This window comes from Corvus hawaiiensis, chromosome 15, assembly GCF_020740725.1.
Source record: "Corvus hawaiiensis isolate bCorHaw1 chromosome 15, bCorHaw1.pri.cur, whole genome shotgun sequence".
NCBI lineage: Eukaryota > Metazoa > Chordata > Aves > Passeriformes > Corvidae > Corvus > Corvus hawaiiensis.
This window is the reverse complement of record NC_063227.1, coordinates 8,695,343-8,722,916: the sequence shown is the minus strand read 5'-3', so window position 1 is coordinate 8,722,916 and position 27,574 is coordinate 8,695,343. Positions and strand designations below refer to the sequence as shown.

At 39.1% G+C, this 27,574-nt stretch overlaps 1 protein-coding gene across 2 annotated transcripts in view; it reads left to right on the top strand.

Annotated features, from left to right (window-relative positions):
• SPOCK1 (SPARC (osteonectin), cwcv and kazal like domains proteoglycan 1) overlaps positions 1 to 27,574 on the top strand; it is a 281,576-nt gene that overhangs the window by 141,753 nt on the left and 112,249 nt on the right. For both annotated transcript variants that reach the window (XM_048319809.1, XM_048319807.1), the window contains one exon: positions 21,400 to 21,514. In XM_048319809.1, the coding sequence (XP_048175766.1) occupies positions 21,400 to 21,514 (115 nt within the window). The remainder of the gene's footprint in view (positions 1 to 21,399; positions 21,515 to 27,574) is intronic.

The window sequence follows — 27,574 nt, the reverse complement described above, 5'->3', positions numbered from 1 at the left end:
CACCTATGCTATTAGAGCATTCCTTTCATTCAGCAGGAGATTATTTTAGAATATATTGTATTTTAATAATCTCTTCCCTGGTGCTAGCACAGCCCTCACCGTGTCCCTTGCAGTTTGTCTGTGTTCTGTTGCTGAGAGAACTTGCAGTTACTGTCTCTTATTCACAAAGCTGCCTTCCTGAGGAGGTAACAGGCTATCAGCTCTTGTAGTCATTTTTAATCATTGTGTGGAATCATTTCTTTCTAATAAGGCAAGTGATTAATTATCGTGCACTTTTTATCAGTGTAAAGCCTGCCAGGGGTGCACTTGCTTTCAATTACAACCTTTCAAGGTTTTCTTTGGTAGAATCCAGTATACTTAGAGAGACAACCCCATAGTTAAGTAGCCTTTTTTCTGTACAAGCAATAATTATCTCCTCCATTATTGTTCTATTTATTTACAAATAAAGACGAAATATCCACAGTGGAAGATATAAAAAAGTAATAAGAAATTCCATTACCCCAACACTGAAAAAAGATTGACATCAGAAGCTTGATGGAAACAGAAATACACTATCCACTTGCATGATTAGAGAATATGAGCCCTTTATAAGCCTAAAATAAATGAAATACCAATATGAAGTTAGGAATATGTTTCTCATTTATAGAGAGTCCTGAAGCAAGATGCTTTTGTCTTTTCCTAATAGCCTCACTTTAGACTCAATTGTTATAGATTACTGTGGAGATGGAATGGAACCGTGCAGCAGTACAGGAACAAGGCAGGAGAGCAGTGCCTGAGAATCCAAATAAAGCAGCAGGGAACTTTACACAGAGAGTGTGAAACTGCTTTATGACAAGCCATATTGCTTCCTTTTCCATAAATCTGTAGGAAGGTTTGGCAAAGGAGTTGAGGCAGTAACAGATCCAGAAGCATGGAGCATCTCCCAAAATCAATGTCACTTGGGGTGGCCAGAGATCCATCCATAGAAAAATCTTGGGTGTTCCTCATGCTAATTGACATTTTCCATAGGCACATCAGGTAGCCCTGGAACAGTTCTCTCCTAGCCTGTGCCTAGGAAAATAAAAACATATGTGCCCCTTACTGCTTTGGGAATTTTCAAGTAGACATGAAATTGTTTCCGTCTGCCTTCTGTGTACACTCTGTTCCTTGAGATGCCCCTGGTTTAACACACAACTTGACGAGCTCTTTAACCTGCTCAGTGGGAATATCGGCTCTGCTTTTACACTGTGGTGTGAAAGATTTCCTCCACAGAGGGAAAAAACACAGCCTTTCTGAGTGTTTGCATAAATATCAGAAGGATTTGGAGGGACACAAATCTCCTTCAGCAGTAATCATATTTTTTTGTTGCTATTAGTATAACAAACTAAAAATCCTTTTGCTTATACAGGTTGTTTTCCCAAAGGGAGCTGTTCATGCCCTTAAAAACTCTTAATGTGTGAAGCAAGTGCATAAGTAAAAAGACAATAGGAGAAAGAATGAATATTTAGACAGTCAGCATTCAGGGCATTAATGAATCTTTATATTTTTCTTTCTATAATTGAAATAACCAACAAATAATGAACATTCTTGTTGAGAAGATATTCTTAGGGATAAAGCCTCTCACTAGGCATTGGGTTATGGGGATGCTTCAGCTAATCTAAAAATCTTCTGATCCAATTTTGGCCTCACAAGAAGTTGGCAGAAGGCATATTTCTCTGTCTAACACACTTTGAGGGGATCATTACTTAAAAGTTCAGCATTTCCTATCAGAGAAGAAAGTTTGGAAGTTGATTTTAGTTGGAGAGATGGAAAACATTTTTTCTCAAGTTTGCAACTTCTATTTTTGAATTGTGCCAGTCACCCCAAATATGAAATACACGTCCAGTCAAAGTACTTCCAAGAGCACAGATTGTTTTTTTAATGGCATTGGCAACACAATTCACTTTCTTTTGCTTCCTGTAGTTGATGTCCATTAAGTTAATTGTATTCAAATCTGGCTATGATTTATTAATGCCATGTGAATTCTAGTTTGCCTATTAATCTTAATTCTTTCTACTGTTGGTACTGGTTCTTTCAGGTTTTTTTCTTGTAGGGAATGTACTGTGCATGTAAGTGGTGTCAGTTCTTTTTATGAGTTCTGCATATGGGTGGGATATTCTCCCCAAATCCAGCAAAGTTTGCAGTTGCAGGAAATGCTCCTGTCCTTCTCTCTTTCCCCCAAGGCCTGGTGCAGTGTGACAGGCACCACACCACTCCTTGCTTGGCTGCCCGTGCGAGACACCGTGCGCTTGGCAATTGCTTCCCAGTGCATCTCTGCAATACATCAGCAGGGAGCTCTGCGATGAAGAGCGGAGCCTGCATCTCCTCGAAGATTTACTGTGTCATATTCAGGGCTCTATTCACATTTCTGTGAATATACAGGGATTTTTCTTGTCTCCAGCACAAATAAAATAATCCTCTCTTTAATCCTGACAGTACCAGTCCTTCAGCCAGCCAGGAGAGGCCACTCCTGGTAAATGAGGTCTTTCTCATATGCAGGTACATCCAGAAATTTCCAACTTTTGCAAATGCAGAGTGCAGCATATAATTTGGCTAATTCTTAATGACAGAGAAGCACATTTCAGTGGACTGGCACAGAACTGGCAGCCAGGGATACTAGAATTCTCTGTCTGGCTCTGCCTTTTTTTCTCCATATTTCATTGCCTAAGACTGATAAACCTCTTGCTTTCATTTTCCCCACAGGCTAAAGTGCAACTACTGCAATTTTATAAGGTTCTTGAAGGATTACTAAAGAAATTTAAAATCTTCCTAAAGTGCTAATAGTGTTAGCCTGTATCTACCAGAACGAGCTACCAGTTCTGATAGATAACTGGAGTATAAAAGCTCAGGTTAACAAAGTCACTGTAACTAATATAGTCGAAACAGGGAATCCATAATCCTGCTTACCAGACTTATACACCTCAACACTCAAAAGATACATGCAAAGATGGGTCCTTGATTTCAGGTACAGGGCTGAACATGCTGCTTCTTTAATAAGTAGCTATGGTACCTGTTGATATATTTGCTGACTAAATTCAAAGCATGAGTGCTTTTTGAATTTTTTTGATGAATAATGGAAGATAAGATACCACTCTCTTTCTTCTTATCTAAGGAAAGCACTTTAAAAATTGCCCATATGAAATGGCCAAAGGACAGATTTTGTGAATCCTTCACAAGTAAATTGTGTCAGACTCCCTTCTAATCGAGTTCGGGTTTTTTTCATGGTAGTGTTGTTTGTAATTAAATATTTTTAAAGCAATACCTCAGTAACATAGGAGATTGCCAAAGTTCTCTATCTTTTTTTCTGTATGGATTGTTGCAATATCCTTAGGGTGTATCATCACAGCAGCAGGGATTCATGTCTACATTTCGGTGCCTGTTACTATGGGTCTGATTGTCTGGATTCTGTTTCTCATTGGTACAGGCAAGTAGATACTCCAGGGTGTAATTCAGCTCATATTCGGATTGCTGTCAAAAAACAAGTCAGAAGAGTGGTTGGGTTTTAGATGCCTGCAGTGTGGGACGCTAATGTTAAATGAGATGGCTTCCCACCTGGTATGTTTGTGTCTTGACATTTCCACATCAATATAATTTCCCAGCTGGTAGTTGTCAAACACTGGAGAACTTTTGATTTTTTTAGATTTAAATAGAAGTGTGAGTGAGTCAGATTTAAGTGATATAAATGTTTTCATTTCTTGTTTTAGTCTCTCAAATGGAGCAACTTACACTTTTGTCCCTTTGAATTACACAGACTGCAAGGAAATGTGAAACAGAATCTATTAAGCAATTGCACTCCCTTACATGAAACGGACACCAAGTGCTTTAGATTGCTTCAGCTACTAGAGAGAATGTTTTAGTTTGAAACGTGTTATTGAAATGGCAATTCCCCTCACCATGAGCAGCCCCTCTGTGTCATACCTCTTCAAATCACAGATTTCTTGAAGCAGGTGTTCAGCCAAAGACTTTGGATAAGAGCTTGAATTGGACATGTAATCAACTGGCCCCAGTTTTGGGTTAAATTCAGCATGTGGTCATCATCACTTAAAACACTGTCCTTGGTAATTATTACCTTTTAATGAAGTGTAATCATTGCAATGGCTTAGAACTTTGAAAGCCAAATTCTGGCATCTTCTAATTGCTGCCTCTTACCATATCTTCACGTATAGGACTCATACGTCCTGGAGGGTTAAAAACTGGAGACTATGGGCAAGAAAATCTGCTGAGTTGAAACCTCCTCTTGTATCACTGTCACATGCAAGTGAATGCCATAGAATCCAAGCTTAAACATAACCTCATCTGTACACAAAAATATTCATAGTTGGTATAATCCATGCATTTCACCAGTACCTTACAGCAATAGCATTTTGCTTACAGGGTAATACTTAAAATAAGAACATCTGATCAATATATTTTCCAGTTTTTTAGCTAGTGAATATTCTAAACATTTTAAATGCCATGCTGCATTGGAAATGCAAATTTCTGAAACTTACACAATTAGAAAACTGACCACGAGAATGTTAATTAGGGCTATAACTTGAGTAATTGTTCAGGGCTGGCCACACATCCTTAGAGCCTCTTGTAATCGGAGTTGCTGGGAGCTGAAAGTTCAATTTGTATTAATGAGGGAAATCATTCTTTCTGTTGTACAGCAAGAGGACAAGATGTGTATTCATTGACCAGACTACAGGTAGGATCATAATCACTTCAAGGGCTCTCAAAATAGCAGTCTGGCTTTACCTGCCACAGCTCACATCCATGCCAAGGTTCCATGCTCTCTGTGTTTGATGCCTGTGTTGCAAACTCAGTTTTTTAATGCCTCCCCAAGTCCATGTTCCTTTCCCAAGAGTTGGTGTGGCCATATCCTCTAACTGCAGTTCTCCCTTCTACTGCATCAGTGCCTCTTCACACAGTACAATAGGAATCCCTTCAGTAAATGCAGCTCATTCCTCTCCTCCTAGATTTGTAGGCAACCTGTTGATCATCTGGATCCCATGGATTTTCAGTGGTGTATTCAGCTGACTAACTGGTTTGGTACAACTTTGAGAACAGTAAATTCAAGGCTAAGACCTAAAGGCATTGTTGGTGCTGTTTTATACATACAGTACCAAAATAAAATTCAAATTATTCTGTACATTCAAGATCCTATTTCTTGAGCTGAAATCTCTGGATATGTTGACCTGATCTGCAGATACGTGGTTAATTCAGTTTAAGTTACTGTTCATAGCTGAACTTCCCAGCCCTTAGCTGAAGCAGCACAGGGGATGGTGTGCTGCTCGTGGTGTCCTGCACTGCAGAAGGATTTATTCAGTTGTCACGGACAATTCACACTTCTTTTCATCTGACTAGTGGACAGATGGGGCTTTTGATTCCTAAGTGACTTGGGGTAGTGCAGATTATAGATTCGCTGGCCCGAAGCATTTAGTTACATGAGAACTTAATTGTTCTCCTGCAGTCTGAGAGTTAAGATTATTCTGAGATACAGATTCTGGTTCTTGCCTTTGTGCTGTTTTCAGGCCCAGTTAGGAAATGTAATATCATTTATATTGGTTCCCTCTTGGAAAAGTAACTTGGTAGGTGCTAATTAATGAAATTCCACTCACACACACACACACACTCACATTGCCACCACACCCACCCCAATTAAATGTCAGCATAGTTTCCCAGGTCAATATTTCAAGGCAGTGCTGATGAGATAGGATGTCAAGTTATAATAAAAGATTGTGTTGGTAAGTAAATTTAGCACTTACTCACTTCAACTGGCAAAATTGGGGAACAACTAGATTTTTAGAAAGTTAATTGGATATTGAATCCTCTGAGTCATTTCAAGTGAGATGAGCAAGCCTTTGCTCAAAGCAGAGGATACAGCCTAGAGTTAAATTAAATGCTGGCTGAAAGCTGAATTAGCAAATGGGATCTGGGCAAGACTTCAGAGGGGAAAATAAGGCTTATTTTATGTCAGCAAGCAGACAACCTGTGGTTAAAGTACCAGAACATACTGACATGCTGAGAAACAGCATTTCTGTGGTACTTCAGTTGCCTTTGCAAGCTCTCAAGTAATGTGTGTACTAGAGATAGGAGTGGGGTCAGTGAGCCCACAGAAGACACAACAGTCAGAAAGAATCCCCGGTATTTCTGTCTCCTAGTACTTTTCTCTCTCTCTCTTATGCATTTCCAAGAGCATTAGTTGATTGATATTTTTTAGGTCTGGGCTTTTTTTCCAATGTGTGGAAAATGCACATTTAGTTACCGGTACATGAAGCCTTCTGTTCTTCACATAACATTAAGTGCTCCCTGGGGGCTGTTCACGTAAGAGTTCTCTGCTAAAGATTTGCCTCAGGAGTCTGTAATTCCTACGAGAAGAGCACATATCTTTATTTCAGAGTCATCACAGGCTATCACACTGGTTGATGCTTGCTCACATTCTGCTTCATTAACTGTTCCTTATTTGTTTCTTTCTCTTGCCAGCCCACTTAAGCCAGATCCCCAGTGTACCCCCATTAAAGAATTACCAGTTTCAGGCAGAAGACAGATGGCCTCATGCCCTATTCCTTCTCTTTGCATGTACAGATTTTATCTGGGATACCTCTTTCAAATATTACCAAAATACTGATTGCACTCTTCCCTTTCTAATAAAACGACAAGTATTACGGTTTGGTTTTATACTGGATTCAGAAAATTCGTGATGCTGGAGAGGAAGAAACTTGACATGGGAGTGTGGACACAGCTTGAGATGTCACTAATGGGCCTCAATACTCTGTTAAGGACTTTCTATCTTTCCCCACTAAATCTGAGGTTGTGCTGTGCATTTGCATATTCTTACAATCTGACCTAGGACAGTTGATAATAGGCACACTTACTCTCAAGGAAACAGTAAAAGGAGTCTAGAAGCTTTTAGGTATTGATGGATAATGTAACTCCAATTAAATGTGTAATCTAATGTAATAAAACGGCTTCCAGCTGATCTTCTTGGGAAGGGTCCAAAGCTTCTGTTCTGATAGACAGCATGATCAGTTGTGGGTTTCTCCATCTCCATGTGGGATCATTTCAGACAGGATAATGCTGTGTTATATGGCAAATCCTCAACTGCAGTGTTGGACAAATTTGAACATCATTTGGAAGCTATGTGCATTATCTAGGTGTTAGCAGTCATGTGATGCTTTTACGATTTCTTCTTCCTGCATTTCTTGTGTATATGCACGTGTATGAATGCATGTTATCATCTTTACATGAGTTTGGGGTAACTGGTAAGTGAAGCATGCAAAAACTCCCCTATTCTTTATTACTTAATTATCTGGTTGTGAGGCCCAGCATTCAGCAGTTCAAGCAAATAACAGAGATGTGAATTATTCATTACATGAGAATGAAAGATTCTAGCTGTTCCAGTCTCCTCTTTCTGACAGCTCTATCAAGCATGAGAGACAAAGATATTGGCATCATAACATCATGCAGAGATGGGGTCATTGACCCAACCTGTCACTACTGTTTGGTTCCTGTTTTTTTCTTTTAAAATATAGTAGGAGCAGTAATATGTATTGCCCAGCTATCGGCTTTTTCATGGTGTCAAGAATGTTCGTGTCTACTGTTGTCATATTTCCATTTGTTACTTTCTGGTGTGCATTTCTTTCTCAAATGTGTCAGCAGTGCAGTAAAGTATTTTAATCCTCTAAGTGACCAAGGCTACTGTGTAGATAAGTACTTCCCTACTTTCCTATTGGTTCTGTCTTAAGAGTCATTTAGCAAAGCCCATTTGAAAGCAGAAAGTGAAATCCTCATCCCAAACAAGGCAAAACTTCCACTGGTTTATGATAATGTCTGGTGTTTCATCGTTAAAAGATAAGTATCTGTGAAAATATGGCCATTTGCAAATTTGCACATTCTCTGATGGAGGTGCTTAGTACTTCCCATGCAGGTAATGGCTCTTCATGGATGATGACATTTCTATAGCAATTTTTAATTGCCAGTGAATGCCAGCAGAGGAAGTTATGGATAAACAGCATTTCAAAGGATCAGCACTACAGCTGTAACACTCTGGGATTTTAAGCAGGATGAGTACCTTATTTCAGATTACTCACAGAAAGAAGCAGCTATATGTTCATTTTATTTCACTACAAAAACATGACAGTCCACTGTCTGTAAAAATACACTTCCCTTTTCTGTATTTTTATCAGGAGCCTGCCAAGCTTCCTCTTCATCTGTTTGGTTTCTTGGGCTTCAAGTAAATAAGAAGGGTCAGTAAAGCCTTTTAGCTGCAGCCTTTTGGCTTTGTCCTGCTTCATTCTAAAGCCAAATGATCCAGAAATCGACCTGAAAACATAGTTAACTGATATGAAATTTAGACATGCTAGCAAATTACCAGTGGGAGAACATGCTGAGTTTCAAATCATCCTGCAGCCTGGGAGACTGCTAAATTAATTAGCTTGATAGGAAACTTTAAGGAGGAGCTACTGAGACAATTCACTGGAAGGAGGAAAGAAGGATGTTTCTTTGGAAACAATGACATTGGCAGTTTGACACCTGCTGTTCTGAAGTGTTTGCCAAGCCCTTGAAAAAATCAATCTGTATATTAATGTCAGTGTGCCACCATCCAGTTCAGCAGAATGGGACCAGTAGTAAGGGCTATGCACACACTAATGGCCATGTCCCCCATAGAATCTGCCATGTTCAAGGAGCCGATTATGCCTAATAAATATCTTGACTGTTATTGACTGTTCAACTCACATTAAAAAGCCTCCTATGGTAGTCTTCCTTTGGAGAAAAAAAAATCACGAAGATTTGTGGGCCATTTAAAAATCTATAGGGCATGAAATTGATACTGTGTGAGAAAGAGAGAAAGGAATTCCCTCATTAGGTCTTGCACATTAGTACAAAGGCTGTTACTGTAGTTTAATCTGAGTTCTTGTGATATTTCCTCATAATTTATACCAGACATGCACATGGAATAATACACTAAAATACTGATGTTTATTTTAATTATATTTTCTCAATGTCCTCACTTTTTTTTTTTTTTTAATCCATATGTATTGTCTAAGCAACGGATGGTTAAAGTGAGTAGCTGAATTAAATATCCTGAACTGAAACGCTGACTCCTTGCCTCCAAATTGTGATGTATAACATAAAGGGTCTCAAGAGAATTAAAAGAGCAGAATTACATTTTTACTCTGTTGTTGATGAACTTAATGGTACCCAGCACTAAGGCTGCCTCTGTGGCAGCAGCTGAAGCTGATGTGCCAGTGTTTCTTGTGATAGAGTCGATTGGACTGGAACTTAACTGCTGCTCAGACTTATTAGTTTGTACAGCTGTTCCCCATCTCTGGATCTCAGGAAAGTTACTTTAATATCCCAAGTGTTGAAAAAGGGTCAGAGCACAGAGCATGAAGCTCTCAATTATTTTTTTCCCTTCTGCACTCCTGGCATGCTCAGATTGTCTTCAGTCTTTGCTCTGATGTGACTTGGAGTGGATAAAAATTTTGAGTTAGGCTTTCTGGCAGCATCTATATCCTGGAAAGTGCTGTGAAATCAGCTGGAAAATGATCTTGCCCAAATTATAAATGCAAGTTCAGTATTCATGTCAGACAAACACATTTTCTCTGAACAGATTTTAATGTTTGACTATGGCAAAATCAAGCTAAACTCATTTTCCAGTTCAGTGTCAGCCCAAATATCACAGGGGGTTATTGCAAACCCTACAGAGGAGAGAGGAGGAATCAGAAAGGAGCAGAGATTTGCCCTCCTTGAGAGTCTTTCTTACTGTACACCTTGCTCCAACCTCTTCTGGAAGTACAGAAAACCTCTTTGTAGTGATGCACCCTTATTAAAATGGCAATTTACTGATTAAAAGCAAATAGAAATATATTCTGCAGGAGAAGCAGTGGAATGGATAAATTGTGCTGCAATAAAATCTATGTTTTCTCAACATCACAGCAAATTTATATAAATGGAAATTTTTTATCTCCTTAATACTAAGGTCACAACTGTGCTGTTTCTATTTCTGATTGTCGTTTTTCCACAAGGAACTTGTTTGGAATCAGAAAATTATTCGGGGCAATGCCTCCAGATATGTCTAGAGATAGATCAGACAAGTTGACTCTGGAAATATAATCTAATATATATTCCCTGAAAGACAGTAAACCCCAGTTTCCAATTCCGTTGTTACTTTGTGTTTGAATTATTCAGCTTTACTGATACATACGTTTCTTTTTTATTAGAACTGTTTTATCTTTGTTCTAATAAAAAAATAACATGTACATCAGGAACCCTGAATAATTCAGTCTGACTTCATAATTCAGGGAGCTTACTCTTTTCCAAGGCAATTCTTGCCTAGGTGTTCCAGAAATCAAGCAATTCTCTTATGAACAGTTGTTCCTCTGTTGTAGAAGTCAATTTAGCTACCATGCTGAGTGCAAGGTTACAGAGTTTGCTGTTGTATTGCCTGAGGCAGATTCAGCTCTTTCTCTGTAGGAGAAGGACAAAACAACATTTTAGTTATTCCACATGGTTACTCGGGTAAGGGACTGTTCAAACTTTAATTCTTCATAAAGGATCTTCTTTCAGAATTATTTTAGCTAAATACTGGCAAGAGAAAAAGCATTTCTCCTCTGTCAGATGATATCTTCATCAGTGCATTTTTTTTTTGAGAAACATAAAGCATTTTAATTAAACTATGAATCCCTTGAAAGCCTTCTAAACATTGGATTTGTGTGTTTAAAAATTATTATCACTTATCAAAAGACATATCAAGATGCCCTGCAATGCATTAATGAGATGAGAATTGTAGCATTTGTCAGAGAACTAAACAAAGGCAACTTTGATTAGCAGGCAGCTCTTCAGAGGTGATCTTTTGTTGTTAAAAATTAATTTTGAGGTCTCAAAACCAAGATAGGAACTCCAGGTTGTCTGAATTAAATACTGCATTATGAGATGCCAGCAACTGAAGTGTAGCAAAAAAAAAAAAGGTGTAGAAATAACCCAATCTTGGTTTTTTTTGCTTCTGTACATAAATTCTGCAGTGTGGTATGAGTCCTGTGACTTCATCTTTTTGTTGCTGTCGTTCCACTCGACACTTCTAAACTGCAATGCTAATGCTCTTCCTTGTGACCACTTTCTGTCTTCCAGCCCATTTGACAATCTGCTTTTTCCACTCCTGAGGTTACCTGCTAATTTTACCCTTTCATCTCATTCTGTGCAGAAAAGTCACTGATCTACTGTTTAGAAACTCCCAGTCTCAAAATTTCCACCTTTAGCACACTTTCATCAATTACTGATCAATTCCAGCAGAGTGGAGTCAATTTTTACAAAATGATTTTGTAATTTATGGATTTTCATCTTTATTTTCTTTATTTTCGTCTTTATTTGAGCTTCTCTCCTGTACTTCGGAGTGAGGAATGGTATCAGATACTCACTGGTTTTCCCAGCACTTGTTTCCGTTAAACTGATGCTTGAAGAAGGAATTCTCTTTGCTGTATTTATATTCACTATACTTCAGAACCAGGCAGGCTGGGTGTTTGTCCTTTCATTTATTTCCCATTTAAGCCTCTTCCAGATATCAATTATATGACTAATTGATTATCCATAGAGAAGCTTCATCTTTTCCTGCTTAGGTAATTCCTCTCAGAAGCAATGAAAATTCCATTAGGCAACAATCTATTACACCAGTCAGCCCCAGCCAATTTACACTTCTGATGTGTTTCCTGTTTCTAGATTAAATACAAGCCATGTGCAGCAGCAGCAGAAGCAGCCTTCATTCATTCGGGGTAGTTTTGATTCTGTCTCATGGCTAAAATTCCTATAATTTAATAGTTCTAATGGTTTCTTCTGACAATAAATTCTTTACCTGTAAACATACACATTTGTGATTTTTCCATTTCATCTCTAATCCAGAGGTGTTCCATGGAACACTGCCCATCTTGCAAGGTTTTCCACAGTGGTATCACCTTGGCAGGAGGTGCTTCCACATGATAGGACTGAAACTGCTCTTTTCATAATGAAATCACTCTTTCAAGAGTCTTTTATTTTAGTATTTGTTTTGCTCAGTGCACACTAAAACTCATGTAATATGGAAACAAATCTTCTGTTGATGGAGAAGATGAAGTGTTTTTCCTGTGTTTCCATGGAGACAATCTGGCTGCCATAAATGAACATGAAACGCCTCTTAGTTCCGCAGAATTTGGCTGTTCTGAAATCATTCCCTTACAAGTCATTCACAGGCTTCTTCACTTGTGTTCTGTGATGCCTTCCAAGAGACCCAGGCTGATTTCTAGACCCTGAGTTTTGCTATCCCCATTTTAAATGCTGAAAAAGATACTGAGGCAGAGTGACAAACTCATTTATCCCAAGGCATGAAAAAGGCAATGGTAGAACAAGAAGACAATGTAAGTGTTTCCTTCCTGGCCCATTGACTAGGACAGCCACTGCCCGTGCACTAAAGTGTTAAGAACATTAAAAAAAAGGGTAAATTTGGGGATTCTTCCCTGACATATTGTTTCAAAGAATGTTATCAGTGTTCTACCTTATTCATTAAGTATAAAATCACAGAAACATAGAATGGTTTGGTTTGGAAGGGACCTTAGAGATCATCCAGTTCCATCTCGCTGCCATGGGCAGGGACGCCTTGCACTACACCAGCTTGCTCCAAGCCCCATCCAGCCTGGCCTTGAGCACTTCTAGGGACAAGCTTATATACTTTATCTGCAATAGCTGATAATGTTTGGAGCCAAATTCTGTTTCATTTATCCTAGAAAATAAACATAGGAACCTAATGGAAAAACTAGAGTTTTTCCTCATTTCCAGAGCAGAATGTCTTATCTCGTTTCCCATTTAAATACAGGCACGTGGAGGTAGGCAGCAGCCTGGCTGAGAATTGCTGTAACTGTAACAACATTGACATTCAGTCTGTTGACAAATAGAGCAACGTTGTCATCCTTTCAGAGAATTCCTACCCAGAATTTTTATTGCTTGCTTAGCTCTCTACAGTGCTGTGTTAGAGAAGAGTTGTAATTATGCATACTGAAATACTGATTTGTAAAACCAGTTTGGTCCTTATTTTTTACTATTTGCTGATAGAATCAGTACTAACAGTGATGCAGTTTTTCTTCTGCATTACCTCTAAAAATATGCATTAAAAAATAGGCTTGTTGTTTATGTTTTGAAGTGAGATTTAATGACAAAAAATATCTATTGAATAATGAAATTTGATTGGTTAATGATTTTCCTCGTGAAAAATACAGAGGAGTTCTACATTGTTTCAATTTTATTTTTTTCTAATCATAGTTCACAGTATTAAACTTCATTATAGCTTTTAATCAGAGCTGGAAAAGGGTTCAGTATCCTATGAGTTAGCTATCTGAATTAAATCACAGCAATTTTTTACCCATTATATTACTACTTCAGTTAAATTCCAACAGCTTCAGAAGTATTACAGAAGTGTTTCACAACATACAATGCAACTTCTCTCTGAGCACGTTAAAATATATGTTTGTATTAATCTGAAATGGGAAAGGTATATCTTTAATTATGCATGAATAACTTCAAATATTATTTTCTGAAGAAGGTATAACCTGATTTGTTTTCATTGGCCTTGGAGTAAAATAATTTGTATTAAATGAAATCCCACTAAATAAATTATAATTCACTGCAGTGTAACAGAAAGCAGAAATAATCTACGTCAGTTCACAGGAAAAATTATATCCAGCATTTCAAACTTACCACAGGATTATTAAGTCCAAGCATTCAGAATCTCAAAGTTAAATTAAATATACTTTCTCCTTTTTCATTAATTTGTGATGATTTACAGTCTTTTGTATGGCTTTGACATTATTAAACCTTTCTATTTTTTATTTTCAGTATTTTTCTATCAGCAAAGAGAATAAAATCTTTCTGGCATTTGGACAGAAACAAAGAATTCAGTTCTGGCATTGGGATCTGGAGGTTTAAGGAGATCAGGTGGTGTCACAGGACCCACATTCAATGACAGATATGCAAAATACAGCCTCAGCTTTTTACAAAACTTGAATCTGACTTAGAATCCTGTGGCAAGATGTTATCAGCCAGCCTGATCTACCAGTGTAGAGCTCCAAGTCTGCCTCTCTCTTTTCCTCACTCTCATTAGCTAGGAAATTGAACTTGAAAGTCTGAGGGAGGGTGTGCCATTCCAGAGCAGGGCTGGCAGGGCTTGGAGGCACCCCGGGGGGCAGAGGCGTGTGAGGTCAGCAAAGGCTCTCCCAACCTGCTTGGGCAGAGCAGGGAAAGGCTGGAGTGCTGGAGATCACTTGGAGAGCCTGGGATAGCGACTGGGTCCTTCCAGGGCTGTGAGAGGCCACAGAGCTGACATGGCAGAAGGAAATGGTCACGTTTAGCTCTGCTCCTGTCCTGAGGATCTCTTATGACACATCCTGCAGAACTGGGCCCTCCCTGCAAGGCAGACACAGAGGTTTCTGTATTTCCTCCTGTTCCACCAACTAAAGATTGGAGCAGTCTTTTGAAGCTCTTACTTCCATCCCAGGAAGCTTGAAGCTGGACCCCCTGGGGTTTTGGGGACTCTAAAACAGAAGCTGTAGAGCTGCTATCATTAAATATATACCAAAGCCCTCTGAGTCCTGGAGAATGGGGTGATTTTTATATCCCACTGCTTCCGGGAATTAATAATTGAATGGAACATCTGACCAATATCCTTCTGTCAGGGGGCTTTTTAAAAGTCTGTTTTGCCTTCAGCGTGCCAGGATATGCAGAAACGCACCCTCAGGTGTGACACGTACAAGCACAAATTATCCCATAGTGGAAGTGCTTGGAACTGAGGGGAGCATCGTGGCACTGGTGCAGGATCATTCTCCATTGAACTGATGTGAGTGAGCCATCCTTGCATGTAGGGTGAGCCTTTGCCTTGCGGGCAGGAGGGTTGTTCGTGCAAAGGGCACCTGCACTGAGGGTTGTGACTGATTATCACATCCACCAGTGGAAGCACATTTCCTAACTTCCAGTCCTGTCCTATTTCTCTTTTCTTTGCCTGTTTTTTTTTTTTCACTGCATTGAATTTCTGTGTATTCATTAAAAAAATTAATTTAAATACCAAGGGTTCTTATCCTTTGCTTCAGAAAGGAAATCTGTAGAGTCCTTTGAAGCATCTTCTGCCTTGGATGGCCCTCAGCAATGTCAAAAGCAATTATAGGTCAGTTATAAAAAGTGATTTTTAAAGTGCCTGTAAAAATTAAAATAGATGTTTCTGTGCACTGTATCAGAATCTTCAGCCACTCAGATGTTAGAGTTTTCCAAAACAAAGCTGTACAAAAAATACTACACAGGGATGGAGCAAATGCTGACAGTTCGAGATGTTATTGCCTAACTGCCTTGGGAAATTCCATTTACTGAAAATAATTCACATACATGTTTGAAACATTCAGTAATTAATTTTCAACTGAATTGATTTCTGTATCCAAACTGCTCTGAGGAGAGAGAAAGAGACTTAAATATTTGAGCTGGCTATTGGAAGATGTGTTCTCTCCTAAACTTGGGGGTGGTCTAACACAAACGTTCTCCCTAATGAAGCCGAATGATTTATGTGAAGATTTGCAGAAGCAGAATAAAACCATTGGTGTTATTTACATTTATATGGTGAGTGAGCCTTGTAATCTGTTGTTAAATAACACTTTGTAAAACCAGAGTTATTAATATAATCTCTGAGAATAAATGTTACACTTAGCTCCAACAAAGAACAAAGTCTTCTGAAAGGCTGTAAAAGCCTGGAATTCCGCCAAGGGCTTCCTGGGGCGTCTTGTCCATACAAGGGGGATGGAGTAGTCCCATTGCACTTGGATTGAGCCCCACGGGCAGTCTAACCCCGGCACACGGATTGCTTCAAGTTTACCAGTAGAGCACTGGAAGCCTAGCATGCCTTCACAGAGATGTACTCTTTAAGTTAATATGGATTACCATGTTCACCCTAGAAAAAATAGCATAAATTCATCATAAAGCTGAAGAAGCTCTAACTCTGATGGGAAGGCTGTGGGGCACTTTGAATGACCGAAACGTTAAAGCCAAAGCTGGTTTTAGCCAGCATGTGTTGAAAACATGTCCTTTCTCAAGCAAAAATCAAGAGCAGTTTGTAGGAATTTTTATTACCATGTTTAAACTGGCTTAATGGCTCCTTCACATTTGCTCTATGATGGCTTTCAGGACAGCATAGAGTAAAATTCCACCAAGGCACTAATCAGCTGCCTCAGTCACACTTTCTCTTTGGTCGTCACTGTGCCAGAAGTGGACACATGATGCTGATTTGAAACTTTCCCTCCTAGATCTGAAGTTTGACATTAGTTGCCATTTGAGCTTCATGCTGAGTGGGGAGGAAGAGTCAGAGCCTTCTGTCCACTGCTTGCCCAGACCTGCTCATGTCCACAGCTTTCCCATTCCTGTCTTTCTCTTTCCTGCCCATTTCCTGGCCTCTACAGCCAGGAACTGTGCTTTCCTTCTCCTGCCTGCTTGTGGAGTATAGCTGGAATCAATTAACACATAATGATAGTGAAATGCACACATATAATGCAATGCATCATTTAATTGAGTGACTTAGTTTTATTATCAATTTCTTTTGTATTAAAGTACACACTAGGATCTTTGCATTGAAGACAGCAGGTCTCGTTTTCCATTTCATCATACCTCTCCCAGCAGATGTTCTTCTTTACTTGTATAGTCAGAACAGTTCCAAGGGGATTGCATAAAAGCAACTGCTCTTGACATTGCATTATGCAGGAGTATTTTTGTCATTGAGTGATCATAGTACTTATTGGCAGGCAATTTTAAAAACAAACCCCCCAATATTTACATAATGATTTTGATTGTGCAATTCATTTCAGCTTCACTAAATAGCTACATTTTGAAATTACTCTCTTCCCTCTGAGGAATGGTCATAAAAACAGAATCAAGCTCATAAATCTTGTTGTGAACTAGTTGTACAGTTTCTGCAGGATTACACATCCATTGCTGTGAGACATTGAAAGTATTTATTTGTTATCACCCTTTTAAAGTCAAATGTGTGAAAAGTAAATTCTCTCTGTTGTGATTAACACGGTGACCCACCGGCACAACATATGGAGCGACATTCTTACAGAGCAACTTCTCCCTGCACTGCCATTGACTGAACTGAGATTTTCCTGCAAGTCGTAAGTCTTTTTTTACAGTGGTAATAAATAAAAACGTGAAATGTAATAGAAAAGTATCTCAAGCGCTGTTGGTAGGTCTTTGTCCAACACTGATTTATATTGCAAATCCACAGCTCTGGTGAATGGTGCAAGGAGGGGAGAGGGAAAGTGTGTTCAGTTCATAAGGGAGAGTTCTCTGGTCTGCTGTGTGAAGCTGGGACCAAAAGAGATTTGGAATGCAGTTGGTGTTTGTAGACCTTTTTGGTGTTGGAAAGCAATGTCAACACCATTAGGAGGTTAGGAAGCTGATGCAATCTTGCAGTCCCTGGTGTTTATCATCTACCAGTTATTTTGGTCTCTCTGTGAGATTACCACAGAAGATTTATAGTTTTAAGAGAGAACTTCGGTTGCTCTGCATAATAAAACCTAGACCAAAAGAAAAAAAAAAAAAGCTTAAGGACAAGATTTCTGCACCCTGCACCTCTATTTACTTCTTCCCTTGCACTGTCAATTCAGGAAGAGACTTCTCAGCTCTGAGTACAAGGATGGCTTCCCAGAAAGCAAATGTCAGTGGCGGAAACCTCTGGGTGTGAAGTCAGGAAGAGTGAGATTACCTCTGGATGTAAAGTGAGGAAGAGTGAGAGATTCATGAGCCAAGATGAACTTTTTCTAATTTCTTAAATTTTTCCAAGATAAAAATCTTCTGAAAAGGATTATACTGAGATGTCCAGTACTATATTTCAGTCAGCTACCTCCTGGGATGGACACTTCCCTTAGAGACCAAGTATCCATGGGAAATGCTCGGAACAGGAAACCATGGAGCCTGGGTTCACAAAATGATAGGCAGGATGACTGAAGTGGGTTTTCATCAAAGAATTTATGTCCAAGTGAAAAATTTGATTCCACTACTGGCTGGACATATATCTCCTTACATAAATGTTGAATGAACGCTCACCCACTCTAAAGTGAGATTAATTAATCATATCAGTTTCATCTTCAGACTCAGCCTAAAGAAAAAGTGGAAAAATGTTCACATCTCAAAGCCAGGCTTAAGGTATTTTTGTTATTACTGTGCAGACAGAGCTGAGTGCAGACTCCCTGACATAGAGACGGGATTGCTGTAGTTTTCCTTTCAAGCTGATAAAGTAACATCTTCTGCCCACTTTATTTATTCATTTGTACTTTTAGCTCTTCATTTTCAAAGATTTCATACTCATTGCTTTAGGACAAAAAGAACTGTAATGACAAATATGGTTGTTATGTTTCATCTTATTCCCAAGGGTGTGTTCTTCTTCTGATGATCAGCGTCTGCTCCTAGTCATGTAGAAATCTGATTAACAAAGCATGATCTTTGATTAGCATATTTCAGAAATTGTTTTTTATTACAAGCTCTCCTTAGGGCTTGTGTGTTGCTTAGCAGTAGAACAACCTTCCAAATGTATTTAACATGTTGAGGAACTTTGCAGACATATAAAGCGCTACTTTGAACTTTTATGTTCATATGGATCATGCATTCTGCATAAGTGGGAAAAAAATATCAAGAAATAATAATCCACATTGTGGGGTTTTTGCTGTCTTCTGACAAAGCAGTAAACTACTGTTTTGAACTGCACGTAAGGACTGTTTGTAATGAATAATAAACGGTGCTTCTATTATGTGTTCTATTTAAAGATTTTCATGAGCTTTTCCACCATGAATGAAATAATGCACCCAACACATCAGTTGCTTTATTTATTATTGTCAACATTATGATTGTTTTCAGATTTTAGAATCAAGTCACTAAGGTAAAGAAAGTTGAGGCCTGATTTGTAAGGAAATGGTGGCTGGGATTTCCAGCCACATCTTCATCCATTGCTTTCCTTCAAACTGATGACTATTCCACTGTATTTTTTCTTTTTGGATAGACAATTTTTAAATTTCAAAATATTTGAAAGTCATGTTACTTTTACTAGTAATGTATAGTGTGATGCTGTTCAGAACTGCATGCATTTTTATTGCCTTAAAAGACCTAAATGGTTCCTGAAATGGATTCACCGATTAGGGTAAATTTTACTGTGAAAAAATGCTAAGTATTGCAGCTGTGCATGATGTCACATAGACCATGTGGGCCTAAATTTTGCTTCTTATTCATGCCAAACTAGTACTGACTTTCCAGGCTAAACCTACATCCCCACTTCTGCAGGTTTCGGCTGATAGAAAGCTATGAGCACAAGGCCAGGCTGTGCTCGCCAGCAGCCCAGTGCTCCTGGCAGCTCTTTGCCCCGGGCTCCCAGCCAGCTTGCACAGTGATTTTTGTTGATGCAGCATTTTACATTGAGGATGTGTCACCACCAGCAAAAGCAAACAACGTGCGTGGGCTCTGGCAACAGAGCGAGGCCAGCTGCAAGCGAGCAAAAGTTCTGGTCATTAAATTTGTGTGTGGATATGACCTTTGAATTACCTCAGCCACTGGAACAATGATGTGGTGACCCTGCACACTCCAAGTGGTGCTCACTCATTAAAGGCTTTGCAGAAGGAGGGTGTTTCACTCTGGTTTGCAGTTTAAGAATATCCAGGTAGACAGCCAGCTCAGGAAACTGTGGCTTGCCATTTCAATCCCTGTCAAACATCGGCTTCAGTCCTTCACTCAGTCTCCAGTGAGTATGAAGTAAGAGGATTTAGAAGGTGTCTCTCACTCTTAGTGTTCTGGGAATGTAAAGGGCAGGGAATCAGATGCTTCTCATCTGTCTGGCTTAAAAAAGACACCAAAAGGCAACAGCAAAACATCCCTGAACAGCCTTTGGTCTTTCCAGTGGGAGAGACCCTGGCTGCTCAAACGCTGCCTATGTGTTTTCCTAATGGCAACACATTGAATGTTGATGCTTTATTGTTTATGGTGTAGGAAACAGATGGTCTTTTCTCCTTCCTTGCTCACTTCACCTCTTCTATCAGTTTTAATGGTTTAAAAGAAAAAGCTTTTAACACTTTTGCTTTGTTTTTACGATTTCCCCGTCTTGCACCAAAGGCATTCCAGTAAATACATATGCACTAGTGAAGCTTAATTGCCCATCACAAATGTGTAATGCGTGTTAATGTGGCAGGAGCTTGTAGCTGTGGCTGTTTAACCCAGCACAGAACAGCTGCAGCACTTCAGACCCGCAGGAAAGCAGAAGAATCCTCTGCTTGTTGGAAATATATTTGCTCTCAGAGAAATCTGGTACATAGCAAACTGAAATTTCTTGTACTTCAAATGGTCTCCTTTGAAAGTTTCTCTGATTATTCAGTAGAAGTGAGAAATGGTTATCATAAATGGCAGTAAGAGCTTTATACCATCCCCAAAATCAAACGAAGAGTTGCCCATTTCCAAGAGTGGACCAAGATGTGAGGAGGGATGGGAGAGATAAAATGGGATTTGAAGACATTGAACAGGAAGTCAAATCCATGGCAACAGAACGTGCAAAAAGAGCTTCTCTAAAAATCACTTCTCAAAAGTGAAATTTCTCTGTATGGCTGGGACTTCCCTTCTGAAGTGTTCATATAACCATATTTTGAATATTTGTAATTCATCTTGGCAGATAATGTCTTACTGCTGATCTTTAGAAACCTCCTTTTGTAGAAGAATGAATTTAGACAGAGAAAGTTCCAAAATTTGCAGTTTCATATGGGACAAGAGCCTGGACATATTTGCTCTGAGACAGCAACTCACTGTGCTGTCTAATCCCACCTCTGATGGCACTGCTGCTGGTGCAGGTTGTTGTATGAAAGCCAGGAGTATTTTGTTGTTATTACTGCTCTTCTACTCAAGCATTTTAAATACAGGGGATGCTTAGCTGTAAAAATTAAAAATTCAACATAATATCTGAAAATAATATGCCAGTTTTACAGCATCTGTGAAATTAAATTTATTAGCACTCTGCATTATGTCAGTTAAATACTGGTCATTTTGTTATATGAGTACATTTTATCCAAACATAGCTTTTCTGAGAAATAAACAGCGTGATGTAGATTGTTAAATCACCCCAGGTCTCACGTCTATTAATGTGAATGCCAATTAGATCACTGCTCAATAATCAGTCTTTAAGCTCTTCATCTATCTTTCTGTGTAAAGTTCTCTCCTTCACATGCAGTCTGAAAACACCAGCACGTACTATAAAATATCAAAGTATTTGTTCACTCACGAGTGGGAGTGTTCGTTCTAACCAGTTGCCATCTGCCTGCCAAGAGAGACCTCTGCATGCATTTCTCACTTTCTTTTTTTAATATGTTTGGTTTTTTCTAGCCCTTGATCCATCCAAAGATCCCTGCCTGAAGGTGAAGTGCAGCCCACACAAAGTGTGTGTCACCCACGACTACGAGACCGCGATTTGTGTGAGCCGCAAGCAGCTGGTGCACAGGTGAGGAAACTTCCCCTTGCATGAGGCTTTTGTGTCCATCACAGACATCCAGTATGGGAGAAGAAGTAAAATGAGAAAATTCCAAAATTAATATTAAAAACCCCATAATTTTACAACATTCCTTTAAAGTTTAATTTCTGTTAAAAAAAAAGCAAAAAAAGACAAAAAGAAGTTTTTTATTTATAACTGAGGCTATTTTAAAAAGATGACCCAGAACATGCTGCATCCTGTGGTGTGGATTGCTGAATTCTCTTCCAGTTCTGGGAGGGATTTTCTCCCCCCAGAGAGCAGTAACTATGTATATTTAAAAAACTGAAAACATGAAATATGAAGACATTGTGCCAGAGATATCTAAAGTTCCAGTAATTTAATTGGAAGTAATTAAAAGGAGATCAATGAAGATTTTTTTTAAAAAAATATGTCAAACCTCTGCTTAAATTTGCTAAAGACCTGAAAAATGTTAGTAGAATTTTGTAGATCAACTCCCTTAGAAGTTATACTGTGTAACTACAGAAATCTCCAGATCAGATTGCTGAATGACTGAATTAAGAGCAAATGAACTAGCTAATATGTTACAAGGCCAAGATGTTCAAATTAGACCACAGAACTTCACAGAGAGAAGCTACGAATAAGTGAAGAAAAGCCTACTGATCATGGGTTGAGATGTGCTACAACCAAGAATTAAGAAATTTATAAACAAATGTTGAGGAAAAAAATGAACTTTGCCCTATTTTGGAAGCAGAACTAGTAGAACCAGTAGGGGAACTGGGGTTGTTGAGTAGCTTCAGAGCCTGAGTCAAGACCCAGAATTAAACTGGAGAAATAAACCCCTCCACTTGCCTACAGATATGTGACAGAATGAATTGTGTACGGCTGTAATGAGCAAGTCTGAATACTTGGTCTGCACTTTAAGGAAAATACATTGTCTTGCTTTCATTATATTTAAGTGATAAATTTGGGGACTGGTCTTCAATTTCTCTCTGTGTTTAGTATGGAAACAAAAATTTGCCTGTTACACAACTCAGGTCCCTAAATGTTGTTGTCAGCCAAGATTGTAGTTTGACAACTGTTTAAGGCAAACTGAATTCAGGATGATCTGATTCCCATGTACTAGTACTACATCTCATCTCATCTCACTGTCACCTGGTTGAGGAAGCTAATCCTGTAAGAAAAATTTGTCTTTGATTGATAATGTAAAACTATAACGTGCATGAGGCAGTGTGTTCAATATTTGGTTTTCAGTATGGAATGATCCCTGGAAGAAGTTAGGAGTCTGCTGTGTGCAGTGCTTACATTCTAACGATATTTTTGGCATTATTTAGCTTACATTTTCAAGTTAGGATGGATTGAAACCTGGTTTAAATCCTTGCATTATATAGTAGTCCTTGTGATATATAGACATAGATGTTGAGCCAAATGCTTTCTGAGCTATTTCCAGTATTTAATGTCCCCAAAGTAGTCAAAATGGTTCAGAGGAATGGTGCAGAGGAACTGAATATCCTTTCTTTGCAGAAACCAGGCTGCGTTTCATGTGATCTCTCTCTGATTCCTCCACTGCCTGCAGCTGTTTCAGCAAACCTTTGAGTAGCACTGTGACTATGGAGATGAATCAAAAAGTATTGAAAACTTACTTTGAAAATTCTCCAAACAATTTCCAGCAAGTTTTGCAATGCTGAAAGAACTACTGCTGATGTGTGATAGTGGCACATATAACCCCACTGTGGTTTTATTCTCCAGGTACCCAGCGACCCTGGCCTCAGAGGGTAGATAGGTCAAGGGGGGAAGTAACCAGGGCAAATTACCTGTTGATTTGAGTCAGTGGAGTGACACCCCCTAAAGGTTTTCATCTGTAGTCCCACAGCATTCTGTTTTTTCTGTGCCTGAGCTCAATGCTGCTGTACATCTGACTCCAGTCATTTTTAATACTGTGTTAATCAGGAGTAAACACATTAAAAGGGGTGGAGTTGCACCTATTTAAAACCAGTGAAACTCTGAATATATTAGTGAGGACACATGTAATAAGAATTACCAAATAACACGGTGCTGTTGGGATTGTTTTGCTCATCCACGGTGCTTTTGGGTGTGCTCAGGAAGATTTTCCATTTCGTGCATCATTATCAACTTGCTGCAGTGGCTTTACACAGTGTGTAGGCTCAGCAAAAAGCAATCGAGAGCAACACCTTTGTTATTGCTGGGTCTCCCAGACAGAGCTGTGCTGGTTTGTGTCACCCAGTGCCTGGCCTGCTGGAGAGCTGCACTGCAAGGAAGCTGTGGTTTTCTGGGCATAGTGTGTAGCAAACTCTGAAATCACCAGTGCCAGCACTGCCATTCCCATTTCATTTCCTTTCTGCTGGAATGCCTGCTTTTTAAACCACTGCAGGAGCTTAGTAGCTGTGTAGAAAATTGAGTTGCATGGAAATGTGTTATTTAAGCTACTCAGACCCTGCCCCAGGGGCAGTCTGGCCTCTCCTGTGCAGCATCTGCAACCTCCTTCTTTTCTGCTCCTCCTCCCCTCCACAGTCGCCTGGTGAGCAGCCCTGGGCCTTGAATCATGGAATGGTTTGGGTTGGAAGGGACCTTAAAGATGATCTAATTCCAACCCTCCTGCCCTTTGGATCTACTGATACAATCAGCTGGTTCCCCAATTAACCTTGCTGTGTTCGTAGATTTTTTTTCTATTCTCTTGTTCCTTTTCATACTGATTCTGAAAATAATTGTTCTTCATTCGTATATTATGTACAATTCAGGGAAAAGGGCATAGCTCAAAGGGAACTTTGCAAAATAGCAGTATTTAGATTCCTGTTGGTATATTTATCCATGTTGATTGTATGTGTTTTATTTGTATATATTTTCTTGAAGAGACTATCACAAGCAGAAAGATGGGAGAACCCAGACAATAACAGGGGGAAACCACTGGGTAGTTTATTTCTTTTTTTCTCTTTCTCCGTGGGCATTAACCAACCAATTTTTCTAGTAAACTTTTAGTACTTTGGGAGTTAAGGCAGAAGATGTCTGAGAGGTATTTCAGACAGATAATAGAGTTTTGTCAGCACATCCTCCAAGGCGTTTACCGTATAAATTGGACAGTACATTTAGAGAAAAGGCAAGACTGAGATGTAATTGAAGAGTGTGAAAAAGATAAATTTGGAGGTACCTTCTTATATGCTTAATAGTCCTTGTACTAATGATAGTCTTATGAAATCTTTTGGGTGGATTAAAACCCCTTTCAATTTGAACATCTATGAGGAAAAGTCTTTATTAGTTCAGTTTTGCATGAAATGCAGTAGTTAATATCTCTCAAAGTTTTCTCAGGCATTTTCAGTCCTGTAATACTTTGGGCCATTTGTCTCTGCTGGTGCTGATAGTGCTGCGGATGGGAAGGAAAGATGTCACTCTTGGGCTCTTTTCAAAAGAACAGAAGAAGAGAGGATTGATGTGAAAATAATGGGCGTATTAACATGTCCAGGGTTTACAGCTTTTTTCAGTCCATTTGACTGGCAATCACCAATTAGTTCATCACTGCAGTGTAAGTGACTCACAAAGGTAATCACAAAACTTCTCTGCTTCTCTGCTGTGTCTTAGAAATCCAGCTATTTACTCACTGTTTCTTCAGGACTTTTAAGGATAATGCTGCTGACAAAAGTCTACTACTGAGTTTCTTACTTCTTTTTTTTAAGATCTGGACAAGTTCCCAGACAAAACATCTGTTCTTCAAAATTACACATCAAAACCTCGGTCTGACCAGCATGGCAGTGTTGGCAACTACACTTATCCACAAGGAGCAGACAAATCTCCCTCTCTTTCTTTACAAATCCTGCAGCTGATACACCATTTCTGGTTAGGAAGGACCCTGTTCAAAACAAGTCAAGTAAAACATCCCCATGTCCGAAATAGAGCATTTTTGTAGCATTGCTCTGGTTTGCCAGTGGAGTGCTTAAATTGTATCCAGAAGGGGGAAGCAAAGCAATCACTGCCAGGACGTCAGTGACCCACCTGCTTTGGAGAACTGCTGGGAGCATTACAGAAAAATCTCTGACCACAGCAAATGCACTTTTAGGGATTTACTGAGAAGTTGTGCACGTAAGCAAGGATTTGAAACAGTGCTATTCCTCAATGTCTATGGTTACATCCACAATCACCTTTTAAAATGTGCTAAATATAGGGCCTATAAACCCAGTCCTGTTGCTTTGCTCTCCTCTCTGACTTCTGCCTGCCTGTGTTTTCTCCTGCTTGCTTCACAGCTAAATGCGGATGAGGGGTTGGCACAACACCAAGGGCTCCTCTGGGGATTACAGCTTCCTGTGCTGAAAACCCGACTCCCACATCCCAGTGCCTGACTGATGCCATGGACGGCTTGGTCCTAAGCTCATTTAATTCTGCCTGATTTATGTGGTAATGTTTATCAAAGCCTGAGTAGGTGAGAAATCCATAGGAGAACCAAACCCGGGCAATGATTAATTATCTTTGGATCAGCTAATACCATCAGTTGGCTCCCCAATTAACCTTGCTGTGTTCATAGCTCTTTCCTATTCTCTTGTTCCTTTTTACGTTGATTCAGAAAATAATTGTTGTTCATTTGTGTATTATGTACAGCTCAGGGGGAAAAAAGCATAACCCAAAGGATACTTTACATAGAACCATAGAATCTTAGAATAATCTGAGTTGGAAAGGACCCATCAGGAACATTGAGTCCAACTTCCAGCCCTGCATAGGACACCCCAAGAATCCCACCATGTGCCTGAGAGAATTGTCCACATACTCCTTGAACTCTGTCAGGCTTGCTGCTGTGACCACCTCCCTGGGGAGCCTGTTCCAGTGCCCAGCTTTTTTCTCATCTCCAACCTAAACCTCATGAATACTATAAATTTTTTTCGCATCTCTAGTGGTCTTTGTAAATTCTGGGATGAATTCACAGTTATGAGTTAATTTTTACTGCAGATTTGTTTATAGGCATCAAATGAATTCTTTTCATTAATAAATGTTTTCAGAATTAAGGGAAGAAAATTGTCCAGTTCAGAGTCAAAAGAAAATCTTTTGACCATTGTTTTATTAAAAAAGAAAGCCATTTCAAATATGTTGGATTTTTTTCCCAGGTAACAATACAACAATATTTACAAGTATCTGCAAGCTGGTTTGAACGCTCTAAAACGGACTTTTCCTAGGAAAAAAAAAAAAAAGGAAAAATAATTTTAAAATGTTTTTATGGAAAACCTTTTATCCACCTCTGGTGCTGAGTGTTGCTTACTCTATTGGCATAGATTTTTGCTTCAGAAGAAAGAGCATTGAAATATTTGATTAAACACACAATCACAAGACCAAACAGGTTGCATTAAATTTCTTTCAAACAAAGATATTGTACTGGGGAAATTGCCAGAATTTAGGCTTATTATTCCCAAGGATAGCTCTGACAGGATCTTGGAGAGTTACTTCATTCCTCAGTGAATGAATGTTCTAGACAGGAACAGGACTGAGTAAATGTTTGTTGTTTGGGGTATTTTTTGTAAGTTGTTAACTCTAGTGCATTACTCTATAAAGACTGTTATTCTTACTAATATCCAGTTCCTCACAGTACATTGCACAGTTTAACTGTGGCTCATGCTGTTTGTCCAGAAAGAGAAATGAGAATCAGGAAAATCAGAGAGGGGCCTTTGAGGTCACAGCCAAGTGCAGCAGATAATGTGATGTGCAAGGGGTGTGCAAGTGATGTGTGCAAGTCCTTGGAGGAAACTTGAGAGCTTTTAAAAGTATTTCATCTCCAGATTGCCCAACAACAAAGGATGCCTCTACTGCAGCACAATAGATTGGAATTTTGCAGCAGACAAGTAACAGACACATGGAAATCAGGAATGTTTGTTTTGTTATGTGGTCCAAGTTGCCTTTTAATAAGATAGAGAGCACATGGTGTGATGTGCCATCAATCTGTAAGGGCTCAAGGGTTTCACTGACTATTAAGAGAGAATAGCATAAGAGTTGGGCACTATCTTTAATTCCCCATTACCATGATTTCTAAAATTTTGATTATGAAAATTATGATCTAAGCATGAACTCCCAAAGGTTAAT